A 14,502-nucleotide genomic window follows, 5' to 3' on the forward strand; every position below is an offset into this window, starting at 1 on the left:
CTACTTCTCTTTCTCTGTTGCCCTCCCATTCCCTAAAACTCTTTCTCCTTCGCTCTGCCCATTCTCCTCTAGCTGGACATACTCACACACATACACACAAGCAGTTCTACTTTTTATAATAGATTTCTTGTGGAATAAATCTTTCCAAAGTAGAACATAATAGCCGTCCCCCGACATTCTGATAAAACCTAGTTCAGTTGACCCTTAGAGATTGATTAATTCTTTTTTTAAATTTGAAATATTCATTCAAGGCTATGCTAATCAAAACAATATCAACTTGATGGGTCTTTGTTTTGTGGATTTTGACTTTTAGCTGGACATACAAACATACACACGTACATTTAGCTTTTAATAAATAGATTATTAAAAACAAGTGGGAGGTGGGTAGCCTTACCTGATCGTAAAATAAGCTTAAATATATTTTAAGTCATGCAGATTTCGTATTTATTATTAGAGCCAATTCTCTATTCAATATTATATTGTACCAAATATGTAATACTGATTTCAAAAGTTAAAAAAAAAGAAAAATGACTTAGGTACCATCAGCTAGAATCGAAACTAAAACATTTAATGCTCCAGCCACGTTGCCTACCATTTGAACTACCCTGACAGATTTAAAATTAAACGTCTTTGAATGAATTTGCGCATGTGCAAAAGTAATAGAAATGTTGGCAAGCAACATATTTCTGTATGCGTTATTCATTCATCCAAACAATGATTTTACTCGTTAAAAAACATCCTTGGTGTATGATTACTATTTCCTGTTAATTTCAGTGTAACATGTGTCCAGTAATTAATTGATTAAATATTTCTACGCAGACACACACGCATACATACATCTACTGTTTTATAGATATAGATTATATACATGTATTATATATATAATACATATATACATGTACGGCATAATCATGTTGACTCACAGGTTCCATTTGATCACCGAAGGTAAGCAACATTGAGCCTGGTCAGTACTAAAATGGGTGACCATTTGTAACTTCCAGGTGCTCTCTGCTTATCTCGGCATTGCTGCCAGTCATCTTGGACTTTTTCTTGCCACTGGACTCAACCAGTACCGTTCAAGGAGAGGTGTCTATAGAGATTGTGCAACCCTTGCCTCACATCTTTCATGCACAGATATCCTTACAGGTTGTAGCCATTGTCTTTTGAGACTGAACGGAGGCATCGCATGCATACATTTTATTTTTTTTCTTATATAGTACATATTATATATATGACAAATAAATGGCAAAAGTCTGTATTCAAAATTTCATGATGTTGACCATCTTACAATTTATTCCTTTAAGTACGTTGACATTCACAATTCTTGACAACACCTGTTTCGTAACGTAAAAACATTCATTTAATTATTATCTCAATCAATGGCTCTATTCTGCAGATGCTGCCAAGCATAGTCAATGCCAATGTACTAATAAGAATAAATTGTAAGATGGTCAACATCATGGCATTTGGAATATAGACTTTTGTCATTTATTTGTTATACGCTCTGTAATTACACTGAACTTCATAAATTAAAGATTGGTACAAATAAAATGGAAAATATAACTAAAAAAACAAAACAAAAAAAACATTTTCACAGAAATATATATATATATATATATATATATATATATATTTATTAAGGGGATTAGAACAACAGTCTAAAGAGCGGAGTTTATTTTAATGTATTAGTAAATGCATTAATACAATTAAAAGAAAACAGTGCTCGTTGTAATGTAGATATATAATAAGCTCGATAGGCATAGATATCCCAGAGCTATTTTAATATTGAATAAAATGATTGATAATCTATATAATACTAAAAGTCTATGGATCTTGTATGTTTGCAATCAGATTTCCGGTTTTCAACATCCGGTTGCGCATGCGTAAATAGCAACGTCTTCAATCCGTTATTCCAATTCCGGAATTTTTATATCGCTTTTAATACAAACAATTTCATTTAATTTGATCAAATAGTTATTTATATATACAAATAATACATAGATTCATAGATAATTATAATATATATTATAAAATCTATTTATCTATGAATCTATTAATAATATGAAATATTACCCTATACAATTTATGGAAAGAAAACACCTCTCACTTTCCCTCTAATAGATTTCAACACTCCTACTCCCTCTGTTTTCGTTACGTACGCGAGAAATAGTTACGTGTATGTGTGAGAGAAAGAAAAAGAGAGCGATGTAAAACTGGATAGAGTTATCCCCCTTAACTAATGCAGACCTTTTTACTAGAGGGCGTTATTACAAAAAAAATTCTTTTTCTTCTTCCCATGTTTTTTAAAGTCGTCTGCTTACATTTCCAAACGGAAAGCTGAATCGGTAAATGCACACATTTCTATTACATTAAATAGTGTTTTCCTTTACACAATGGGTACTGAATGTTTGCTTAAATTAAATGAAAAAAGTTACATTTTATTTTCATTTTCTATTTAAAAAGCCATTATTAACATGTGGAGAGTGTTTTTTTTATTATTCTGTACTTTCAACTAACAATTTCATTTAAAAGATGATATATCAAAATTTGAATTTAACTATAATAAGGATTATGATACCTGTTCAGTGCATATTTACCTATAAGTATGACCAACAACTTATAATTCAGTAACTGTAATTAAAAAAAAAATAACAATTATAATAAACAGAACGACTCATAGAAATCTATCTATATTCTTTTTTCATTTTAATATACTTTCATAGAAATGCTTCTGTTATGTAAAAAAAAACTATTTTCTTTATGCCACAAGTGTCACGCTCATACATGAATTCCATAGCTAATATAACGTACTGACCCAACGGGTCACGGGTGGTCTAGTTTATAATTAAAATTAAAAATCAGTTTCACAATTTTGATTTTGTTTGTTCCTCCTTGTGAAACTGATTTTTAATTTTAATTATAAATTATCAATCATTTTACTCATTATATATATATATATATATATATATACACGCAATACATGCATATAACATATATTACTTAATATACATACACATATACATCTGTTTTATTTATATAGATTATCTGCAGGCTTTCGAATTTTGTTAATTTGTTTGGTCCTGAATTGAAAAAAATTCTTGACAGAGTTCTTTGTAAAAACTCAAATTTAATATCACCAATCAAAATAACACTTTATAAATGGTCACTATTTATAAAGTATTATTTTGATTGGATATTAACTAACATCTAAACTCTAGGCATGATGAAGCCGAAATTCTACAAGGTTTAATTCTTCAATTTTGCTGCTGGTGATTTACAAAAAATCATTTTAATGGAGTGTACAAATTTTTTTTCCTTAACATAAATTATTCATTTATCATAAGTGATTCATTAAAAATGCTATTTTACTCCAGGTTAAAGAATTATTCTTTATAAAATTAACATGTTGAAATAACTGCCGGCCAATCGATGTCTTTGAGCCAAGATCAAAGTGTAGTATCTGTTCTGATGCTACACTTCAATTTTTTGTTCTCGGTTAGTGGAGGAGAAATCCTTCAAAACTGAGACAATTTTTATTTTTGTTCCTTTTCTCCACATTTAAAAAACGCCCCTGGTGTCTAACTCTGCCCTCGTGGGAGAGGTAAAGTAAATAGGAACTGCTGGCCAATCACATGCATTCCTCTGAGTAGAAAATTCCATTAAATTATGATTAAGAAACAATGAATAATATTCACTACTTATTTCCTCATATAAAATGTTAAAATTTTAGCAGAGCTGAAGAATCTTGCCCCCCCTCTCTATTTTTTTTTTATTACTTTAATTTCTTTACAATTTTTTCAGTTAATTATTATCAAATGACCTGAAGAATCCTGCCCCCCCCCTTATTATTTTTCTTTTAGTTTTTTTGTTTTCAATTTTTTCAGCGGATTATCAAATGGACACTAGTCTACCAGATTATAAAAAAACGTGTAAAGAAAAGTCAATATTTAAATATTTATAGGGGGTGCTTAGTTTATGATGCAACTTTCCAGTAATTTCATCACCCATTTTAGAACCACTCAATGTTTTTAGACCAAATTTTGTGAATTTAACCCTTTTTCAAAATAATCTCCGGAAAAGGCTAAATTTGCGAAATTTGGACTCCAAAATTGGTAACCGATTTACTAGAACGTTGCATAAGAAACCGAGAACCCCCTACAAATATTTAAATATTAACTTTTTTTTTTCATTTTTTTTAAATAATTTGGTAGACTAGTGTTCATTCGATAATAATCTGCTGAAAATTTTTCTTAAAAAAAAAAAAAAAGACAAAAATAAAAGGGGGCAAGATTCTTGAGGTCCACCAAACTTTCTTCATATTGTTATATAAATTCAAGTTTATTTTAACTTTACCTTCTACACATGCTGAAGATATAAATTTTAAATGAGATTATAGCCTTAAATGAAAAAAAAAAGTTAATATTTAAATATTTGTAGGTGGTGCTCGGTTTCTTATGCAACATTCTAGTAAATCGATCACCAATTTCAGACGCTATACATCACCTTTTTTTTAACTTTATCTTCTACACATGCTGAAGATATAAATTTTAAATGATGTTATAGCTTTTACAAAAAAAAAAAAAAAAAAGTGGATGTATAGCGTATATTTCGGCATATAAGCGATCTTTAAAATTAAAAAATCATCTTTTAAAAACCAATATTTCATAAGATACCGGCTGTTGCAATCTCTACCCTAGTTTAAACAAACATGGTTGTGTGATTTAGCAGTCGTCTTATACAACCGATATATGATAAATTTATTAAAATTTGCACCTCGTCTTATCTGCCGGTTGCCTTATTACACCGAAATGTACGGTACATATAAGACTGCTTTCTTGTATAATTTTATTGGATATTTTAAAATTTTTTCAGATGTGAATTGATTATTTGGATTATGTTATTCAAACTACTGTTCTCATCAAAATGTGCATTCCATTAAACTTGAGAATCTATACGGAATTTCAGAACAGAACCTTTCATTTAATGGGGGTAGCTTGCTTATGATCTCTTAGCCATAACAAATCTCAATTTGTAAATGTATTAATATTGTGCGGACCTGTGGCAAAATGGAGAAAAATGCTAAGCGACCGCCTTCTGGAAGTTAAAGTTCAATCCTCCGTACAGGCGATGAGAAGTCATTGAAAATAGACCAAATTATCAATCCTCTTCTGAAAAATTCCGATAGATAAGATACAAACTTTGCTTCTACTAACCAATTTTCATTTGTTATTGATGTACCATGTTATTATACCCTAAGTACATTTATTTAACAAAAAATATGTACTCTGGCCAGGACCACCGATAATATTAAACATTTTTTATATAAAAACAATTTTGCTTTCTTAGATATTTGAGTTTATATCATTTTGTAACAAAAAATAAAGAGATAAATGTAATGCTAACAACAATTGTTGGTGTTTGTTGCAAAGGAGAAGTTGCTTTTTTTTTTGGTTGGATGCTGAACAAGTATCACTGGAATGAATATGGAATATTTATAATTTAAATTCATCTGTCATAACCAAAACAACTGAGTATATAAATGGGAGCAGGCAGTTGGGTGGGGGAGATACGTGGGTTGGTGTGGGTAGGAGAAGGGTCTAGAAATAAAGTTCCCATATTCGAATTATTTAGAATAAGATTTTTTTTTTTTAATTTTTTTTGTATGTTTTGCTTTTTTTCTTTTTAAATCCCATATAAAACGGGACACTCATTCACACGCGGATTAAAAATAAACTTTTAATGAAATAAAAAAAAAAAAATTAATTATAAAAGCATTGTTTTAATTAAAAAAAATTTTATATTAAAAAAATGTTTATATTTAAATAAAATTAATTTTTCAAAAAATGTTTTTATTCAAAAACTTTTATATTAAAAAAAATTTTTATATTAAAAAAATATTTTTATTTAAAAATGTTAATTAAATGTCCTTGATTAAACGTTTTTAAATTTAAAAAATGCTTTTTAGTTACATTTTATAATAGTAATTGTCTGTATTCTTTTTTGAGATGAGGTGTTTTCATTTATTGAGATTGTCGGACTGACTTCCTCATCTTGGTTGTTATAGTCACAACGTTTCGGCTGTTTTGCCCTCCAGCCTTCATCAGGTGTTTTGTATCGAACTGGGAAACCGTTTGTTAGGAGTCTCGAACCCAACTCTTTATTATTATTACGGGGATACCGTGTTCGGACTCCAGCTAAGCTCTGGGACATAGTTGCTGATTCTCTGTTTTGAATGTTACTTTTCACTTGTATCAAAGTTTACAGTTACCCAAAGGTGCTGAGTTCAATCCTGAACGAAGGCAGTGAAAAGTAACATTCAAAACAGAATCAGCAACTATGTCTCAGGGTCTAGCTGGAGTCCGAACACGGTACCCCCATAATAATAATAAAGGGTTGGGTTCAAGATTCCTAACAAATGGTTCCCCAGTTCGACACAAAACACTTGATGAAGGCCGGAGGGCAAAACGGCTGAAACGTTGTGACTATAACAACCAAGATGAGGAAGTCAGTCTGACAATCTCAATAAACATTTTATAATGTAACTAAAACGCATTTTTTAAATTTAAAAACATTTTAATAAAAACATTTAATCAAGGACATTTAATTAACATTTTTAAATAAAAACATTTTTTAATAAAAAACAAATCATTTTTAAATTTTTATTTATTGCGGACAATTATGCTCATTTGTTATTAGTTGTTTCACAACGTTTCGGCGAACTATTCCTCTGGCCTTCGTCAGGTGATAACTGTGACAGATAGGAACTCTAAATCTCCTGGCTGCATTCACTGTAATTCCAATTATCACCTGACGAAGGCCAGAGGAATAGTTCGCCGAAACGTCGTGAAATAACTAATAACAGATGAGGATAAAAGTCCGCAATAAAGAAAATTAATAAATAATACTCATTTCAATGAATTCCAATCAAATATTATAAATGATTTTTTAATAAATAAATTTTTTTTAATAAAAAATGTTAATTAAAAAATTATTTTTTTTATTAGAAAATTTTTTTTTAATATAAATTTTTCTTAATTAAAATTAAAAAAAAGAAATTAAAACCAATAAAAATAAAAAAGTTTTCTTAGATGAATTTCCGGAGTTGATCCAAGTCTGTTTTGAAATTCGACAAATTCGGATAAAAATGGATTTCACTTGAGAACAGTAGAGCCACAAAGATGTGAAAAAAAAAAATAAAAATAAAAAATAACATAATGATTAAAATGGGAAATTTAACCAGGAATATCTTTTGTTGTAAAAATAATGCTTATACGATTTAACATTTTTTTTTTTTTTTTTTGTCTGAAGGTTAGCAGTTGGACATCATGTTAGTTCATGTTGAAAAAATAATAGTTATAATATTGTTAATAATAATAAAGAAACAAAATAATAAAAAACTTCAAAACAAAACAAGCCCATTAACAAATACAAAATGCTACGGGAGGGAAAAATATAGACAATATTGGAGTAATAAAACATTGCATGAAAGTCTGAGGCAAATTTCATTCTTTGTTTTTTTTTTTTTTTTTTTTCTGTCAGCAATCAATTTAGTAATTATACCATTATCTTGGTAGAATTTTCGGATCATGGTACTTGAGTTTTTGCATCAAGCAGTCTTTAATTTTATTAGCAGAAACTCACAATTCTTTACAGGTGTTTCGTAGTTTCTGGTTTAGTAATAGAGAAAGCAGATATTTAAATTTACATCCGAAATATCCCAAAATATCAACTCAAGAATTGAAGTCTGCAGAATTAGTTTTTCTTTTCTTTTCTTGGCTTCGGATAAAAAAAAAGGCAGCAGTAGTGTTGATCTGTAGATTGTGAAAAAAAAAAAAAAAAAGGATCATGCTCAACAGGACTTGTCCTTGTACCAATCTAGAATTTTGGTCTGTAGTATGTCCACTCCACAATAGGATGTTGTTATCACAGTATAAACGACACTGGTGCACAAGCAATACCAGCGGACAAATGAAGAGTAATAGAAAAAATACAGCATAAACGTCAGCAATACCGACCAGCCTATCAAAAACACATACAAAATACAACGGACAATGGATTCACTACGGGCCTCATACAATTCCCTTGGATCGGACTGTACTTCCAAGGAAAAGACATTCTCAGCATAAAAGTTCTTAAGGAGATTTTCTTTGGTCGTCCAGGCTTCCTGGCACCAATGGATGAGTTCTGCTTGGGATTTGGGAATTTTATCAATAGGAAATGTCCGGACATAGAAATGCACCTCCCGTGGGAAGTTGCCTGTTACTATATCAATTTCTGTTTGGGGAATGTTCACAGGATATGCAATGGAAAGGTCCCAAACGGCTTCAATTCGTTCATCTAAAAAATAAAAAGAAAAGGATGTTAGACACAAAAATTTTTTTTTTAATTTGGTTAACTTGTTTGTTTTAATAAAAAAAAAAAGAAACAAAATACTGCAATAATAAAGGGATGTACAGTTAAAATCAGTCGCCTTCTTGAAGTTAAACTTATATAAGATTGTAGCTAAAAAGTCGATATTTGATTCTGACTATCCAGTGAGTTACATAGATATTTAACCTGGCTCTTTGAATAAGAAATTTCAATCAATTTCATCAATTACATATTTTATCCAAGTTGATAATTCTCTCAATTTGACAGGCATGTCAAACTCAGAATACTGTGAACGCCATAAGAGTCTGCACTCCTAATTATTACTAAAGTTTAATAAAAATTATTGCATAATATTTTTCTTTTAATTCGGAAACATGTAATTGTTTGGTGCTATTCAAGAATGCAACTACAGATGTCACAAAAATATAATGAAAGAAATCAGTTCTTTATATAACTAAAATATAAATTAATGGTTCCATTCTATGTGCCACTGAATTCTTGGCAAAAATCTATTGGGAATGCTGGTGACCTTGTAGAAAACTAAATTCCGGAGCACAAAAGGTTGCTCGTTTTAATGGTACCACTTCCGGCTTCACAGCTCTTCAACTTTTTGAGTTAAAAAGAATAAGAGGCTTTACTTTTGAAATGACCCTCGTATAACATAAGAAAAAAGCACAAGATATGCTTTTTAGTTTAATAAAATGAAAATTTTAATTGTATCGCAATGCAACGCAAATTACAAATGGACAGCTCTTTTTGTTGACGATCTTTGGTATGTCAGGCTGAAATTTCTGTGCATTTCTGAGTTTTAAGAAGACCTGATGTCACCCCGGATTGCATTAGGATCAACGAATGTTCCACACTTTCAATACTTTTGTCATTGAAATCAGAAAATCGATTGATTGCTTGCTTGATGCTTGCTCCAGTTGGGAACCCACCACAATGCATAGGAAGAAAACGGCTCTATCCACTGCACTATGGGCCCTGAAGCTGAATCTCTACCGTTTCGGGTGAACATTGTCTGAAAATACCAGTTTCAATCCTGCCCAAAACCAGCTAGAGGATTAGTTGGTCAAAACGTGGTGAGACGACAACAACTATGGAAGGCAGTAATTACTGAGGATATAGTTGAGAGATTCCTATCCTGTTGCAACGTTGGCCAGAGGAATAGTTGGTTGAAACAACTATAAAGATGAGGATAACTGTCCACAAATAAATAATTATACAAATTACTCATTTCAAAGAATTCTAATAATTAAATATTGTCTAGTCAGAAGCAAAGCTTCTCAGTTTAAATGCTATTTGGGTCTGATTTTATGGATTAAATTATACCAGGACTGCAGAGTCAGAATGTACAAGGTCCGATTTAGATTCAGATGATTCTAGAAATTCTGACTGACTTCTAGAATTCCAATTCCTGATTTTTAAGTCTTCCAAGATTCAGACTGTCTTGATTCTTTGGAGATTTGAAAGTCTGACTCAGATGCTTAGCATTCTTATGGATCAGACTCCTTTCAAAACCTCCAATTAAGAACTGGTGGTACTAGATCAGACTGTCTGAAGATATTGGCTTTTTTTTTTTTTAAACCTAAAATGCAACAAACATTAATGTTATTTTTTTGTTTTTTCCTCTTTCCGTTTACACAACTCAATCATATTCTACAAAAATGTAATGTGAACAAACATCTTGTTCAACTCCTCACATATTCCTCTGCTCTAGAACAAAACAACCAAACCAAATCAACTCTACAACTTCAGAACTATTTTATTTTACGGCATATTAACAATTTTATTCAGGAAGAGAGAAAAAAAACGTCTAAAAAGAAACCCTTCCATCTTGAAAGAATTTTTTAAAAATTAAAAAGAAAAAGAAAGAAAAAATAGAGAAAATAAAATTGTAAAAGAAGAATGAAAAAAAAAAGAAAGAGAATAAGAAAAGTAAAAAAAAGACAATTGTTTGGTCTAAAATCAATTCACTAACATCAAAGCCATTTTCGTTCGTAATGATTTTCAATAAATACTTACATGATAAATTTGGCTCCCCCATTCAACCAGTTCTAAAATCAGCCATAATTATTATCAAATACGTCCTTGCTCAAACATATAGATTTCAACAGTTAAGACTGAGCTCTGCTTCCACCTGTTTTTAATACTGCCTTTTTATTCTACTAGCGGAGGGTGGGGGCTTTACCCAGTCGTAAAATACGCTTAAATATGATATTTTAATTTGTCCAGATTTCGTATTTATTATTGTTGTAATCTCAAAAGTAAAAAAAAAAAAAAAGAAAGTATTTTGGTGCCATCAACTAGAATCGGAACCGAATTCAAAACTATAGCATTCAAAGCTGGTGACGTTACCACTGTACCAACGTGACACGTATATAAACTGATTAAAAATTAAAAATAAACTAAGATGAATGTACAAAATGTGTAACGATTTTTTTCAAATTTAACCCCTTTTTCACCCCTTAAAAACTGTTTTAACCATAAAAGAACGGTCCATAAAAAATCCAAACATTTGAGGCCCCTAAGGCCACTCTGTGACTTTTAGTTTCAGAAGAGATAGAGTTTGAAAATAGATAAGTATACATCCTCAAAAAATAAATAAATAAAAAAATTATGCTTAGCCAGTGTTTGGAACACAGGGTTTATAAGTAACGTCTCAATCAGTGAAGGTGACAAAAACAAAAGAAGAAAACGTCTCAAACTGGAAAGTTAAAAAAACAAAGAAAAAAGTAAGAACCAGAACAGAAATCAATGATTTCTTTTAGAATTTGTTTCAAATTCAAAATGGCGGCAATATTCAAACATGTTTTTCTACATAATTTTTGGGCTTGATGAATGACTTGCCTTTTTTTTTAAGGAAAATAAATTCATACGATGAATATATTCAGTATTTACATACTAATAACCGATTGGGTCTATGTAACGAAACAGTTGCTGTAAAAAATATATGGAATTTTTGACATGTTGAATATATATATAATTATTTACTATAATAATTAAATACCTACAAACCACTAGTGTTTCATTCTTTCGGGAATTTTAAGTGCAAGGTGTCACGATTAACACCAATCGATAGATTAGAACCCGGCAACACAAGCCATCTCTGGCTCGATTAGCAAAGACCGTATCTAATCAGCTACCATTAACCGCGTGAAATAATGTTGAAATTAAACATTTCATTTTTAAATGTTTTTTACGTCAGTCAGAGTGATCTAATCATTATATGATTATTTATGCATAAGAGCTAAATTGACCAACTTAATTCAACTGAAAGTGCTCAACGATAAGAAACGAGTTTCCTTAAAGGGCTGACATTATATATATATATATATATATATATATATACACACTGGATTTTTCATGCATCAGAAGTTCAAAGATCATGTGCATAAACACCAGGAAGCAAACCCATATGCATATATATATATCATTAAATATATCATTAAATAAAATACAAGTAATAAACAAAAATGTCTATTTTCGATCCCTTCCAACTTCTGGGTAAGTCTTCACCATATTTATAATAAGTCTGTGTACTTTCCAATCCTTCAGGATTCATCGTCAGGGATAAATCATTCTAACTGGTTTTGAACAATTTATATAAATTTCTTTTTCATTGGTTTATTATTTTATTTTATTTATTTTTTTTTTGTTAATTATTTTTTTTTTTTTTCAATGGTTAATTATTTTATTTATTTATTTTTTTTTCATTCGTTAATTATTTTATTTTTCCTTTTATTTATTTTTTTTCATTGGTTAATTATTTTATTTTATTTATTTTTTCATTGGTTCATTATTTTATTTTTCCTTTTATTTATTTTTTTCATTGGTAAATTATTTTATTTTATTTATTTTTTTCATTGGTTAATTATTTTATTTTTCCTTTTATTTATTTTTTTTCATTGGTTAATTATTTTATTTTATTTATTTTTTTTCATTGGTTAATTATTTTATTTTATTTATTTTTTTTCATTGGTTAATTATTTTATTTTTCCTTTTTATTTTTTTTTCATTGGTTAATTATTTTATTTTATTTATTTTTTTCATTGGTTAATTATTTTATTTTTCCTTTTATTTATTTTTTTCATTGGTTAATTATTTTATTTTATTTATTTTTTTCATTGGTTAATTATTTTATTTTTCCTTTTATTTATTTTTTTCATTGGTTAATTATTTTATTTTATTTATTTTTTTCAGTGGTTAATTATTTTATTTTATTTATTTTTTTCATTGGTTGATTATTTTATTTTATTTATTTTTTTCATTGGTTGATTATTTTATTTTATTTATTTTTTTCATTGGTTAATTATTTTATTTTATTTATTTTTTTCATTGGTTAATTATTTTATCTTATTTTTTTCATTGGTTAATTATTTTATTTTTCCTTTTATTTATTTTTTTCATTGGTTAATTATTTTATTTTATTTATTTTTTTCATTGGTTAATTATTTTATTTTATTTATTTTTTTCATTAGTTAATTATTTTATTTTTCCTTTTATTTATTTTTTTTTTCATTCGTTAATTATTTTATTTTATTTATTTTTTTTCATTGGTTAATTATTTTATTTTTCCTTTTATTTATTTTTTTTCATTGGTTAATTATTTTATTTTATTTATTTTTTTCATTGGTTAATTATTTTATTTTATTTATTTTTTTCATTGGTTGATTATTTTATTTTATTTATTTTTTTCATTGGTTAATTATTTTATTTTATTTTTTTTTTTCATTGGTTAATTATTTTATTTTATTTATTTTTTTCATTGGTTAATTATTTTATTTTATTTATTTTTTTCAGTGGTTAATTATTTTATCTTATTTATTTTTTTCATTGGTTAATTATTTTATCTTATTTATTTTTTTCATTGGTTAATTATTTTATCTATTCTTTTATTTATTTTTATACATTTTTTCTTTTCTCTTTATAGGTTAGAATTAATAGCATTCTGAAATGTTTGTACAGTTGTTAAACTAAATGACTTTACAAACATTTTTTTTTACATAGGTATCACCATTTATCAAAGCCCAACAACTACTCGATGATAAAGTTTAAAGATTGTACAGTAGTCAGTAATGGAAATTCAGTAAATTTGTTAACAAATGGAACGGCTCATCAAGAACTTGTTTACGTTGGATTTGAAGACAACCATATTGCAGTTAGCTGTAAAGCAGGCAAACGGAAGACAGTTCCACAGGCGTGCAGTTCTAAGAAATAAATATATTCATGGAATATACGTTTAGGTTTAGGCACAGATAAAGAGTGGGGGAAATTATTGACAGTGTTTTCAGCTAGACGAGGGTTTCTCGTGAAAGTTTGGCGAAGGGGGACCATAGATTGGAGCTCAGACGAGCACTTGCCATGAAAATAACAATAAAGCAGAGACAAACTCGCAACATCTCTTCTGTGAGAAAGAGGTTGCAGAGAAGAAAAAAGGGTATCCTCTACAAGGCTACGGAGTCTATTTTCAACTCTATCAAGGTAGGATAAGTCCTTTCTAACACCTGTCTAGATGTGGCAACAGTACTCCATCCTTGGACGTACCTGGCTCTTATAGAGGTAGAGAATTGCATCAGCAGTTCAGGATGTTACTACTATTGGTAAAGTTTATTTTATTAATAGTAATTTTTTTTTTAGTTTTTATTAGTAATGCTTCTATTATTTCAAGTATTAGTTTATTATTGGCTTGTTCAAGTATAGACGTGTCGTCAACTAAAACCTTCATAAATTGCGACAGGTGGCAGGAATGTTGATTAGTCAAGTGGTTAAATATAGCACTGTTTTCAAAGCAATGCATAGTTAATCTCTTTGACAAAGAAATTAAATATGCCTAAAAGAAAAATACTTCCTCTCGTGTGTATATATATATATATATATATATGAACAAGTAGATAATAAAACATGTTAAAAAAAATACTCTGAAAAAGGGTTAAAAACATATTTAATTTTAAAAACTAAGCACAAAACAAGTAGATAGTCCTTAATGTGAGGAGTTTTGAAGAAATACTTTCCTTCTCATCAGAGGAATGCGGGATCGGATTTTGCTTGCAAAAGTATTTAATGAAACTACAAGTAAGTCATAGATCTTACTTGGTAAAAAATAGTGAAGCAGAGGTGATTTCATGTGAA

At 28.8% G+C, this 14,502-nt stretch overlaps 1 protein-coding gene across 1 annotated transcript in view; it reads right to left on the reverse strand.

The window, feature by feature from the left end:
- Positions 1–7,212: 7,212 nt before the first annotated feature.
- LOC145256313 (lysocardiolipin acyltransferase 1-like) overlaps positions 7,213–14,502 on the reverse strand; it is a 173,748-nt gene continuing 166,458 nt past the window's right edge. Inside the window, exon 5 of the mRNA XM_080115042.1 lies at positions 7,213–8,337. Within this exon, the coding sequence (XP_079971168.1) occupies positions 7,850–8,337 (488 nt within the window). The 3' untranslated portion in view covers positions 7,213–7,849. The remainder of the gene's footprint in view (positions 8,338–14,502) is intronic.

Source organism: Euprymna scolopes, chromosome 32, assembly GCF_053919585.1.
Source record: "Euprymna scolopes isolate OS-2025 chromosome 32, ASM5391958v1, whole genome shotgun sequence".
Classification (NCBI taxonomy): Eukaryota; Metazoa; Mollusca; class Cephalopoda; order Sepiida; family Sepiolidae; genus Euprymna; species Euprymna scolopes.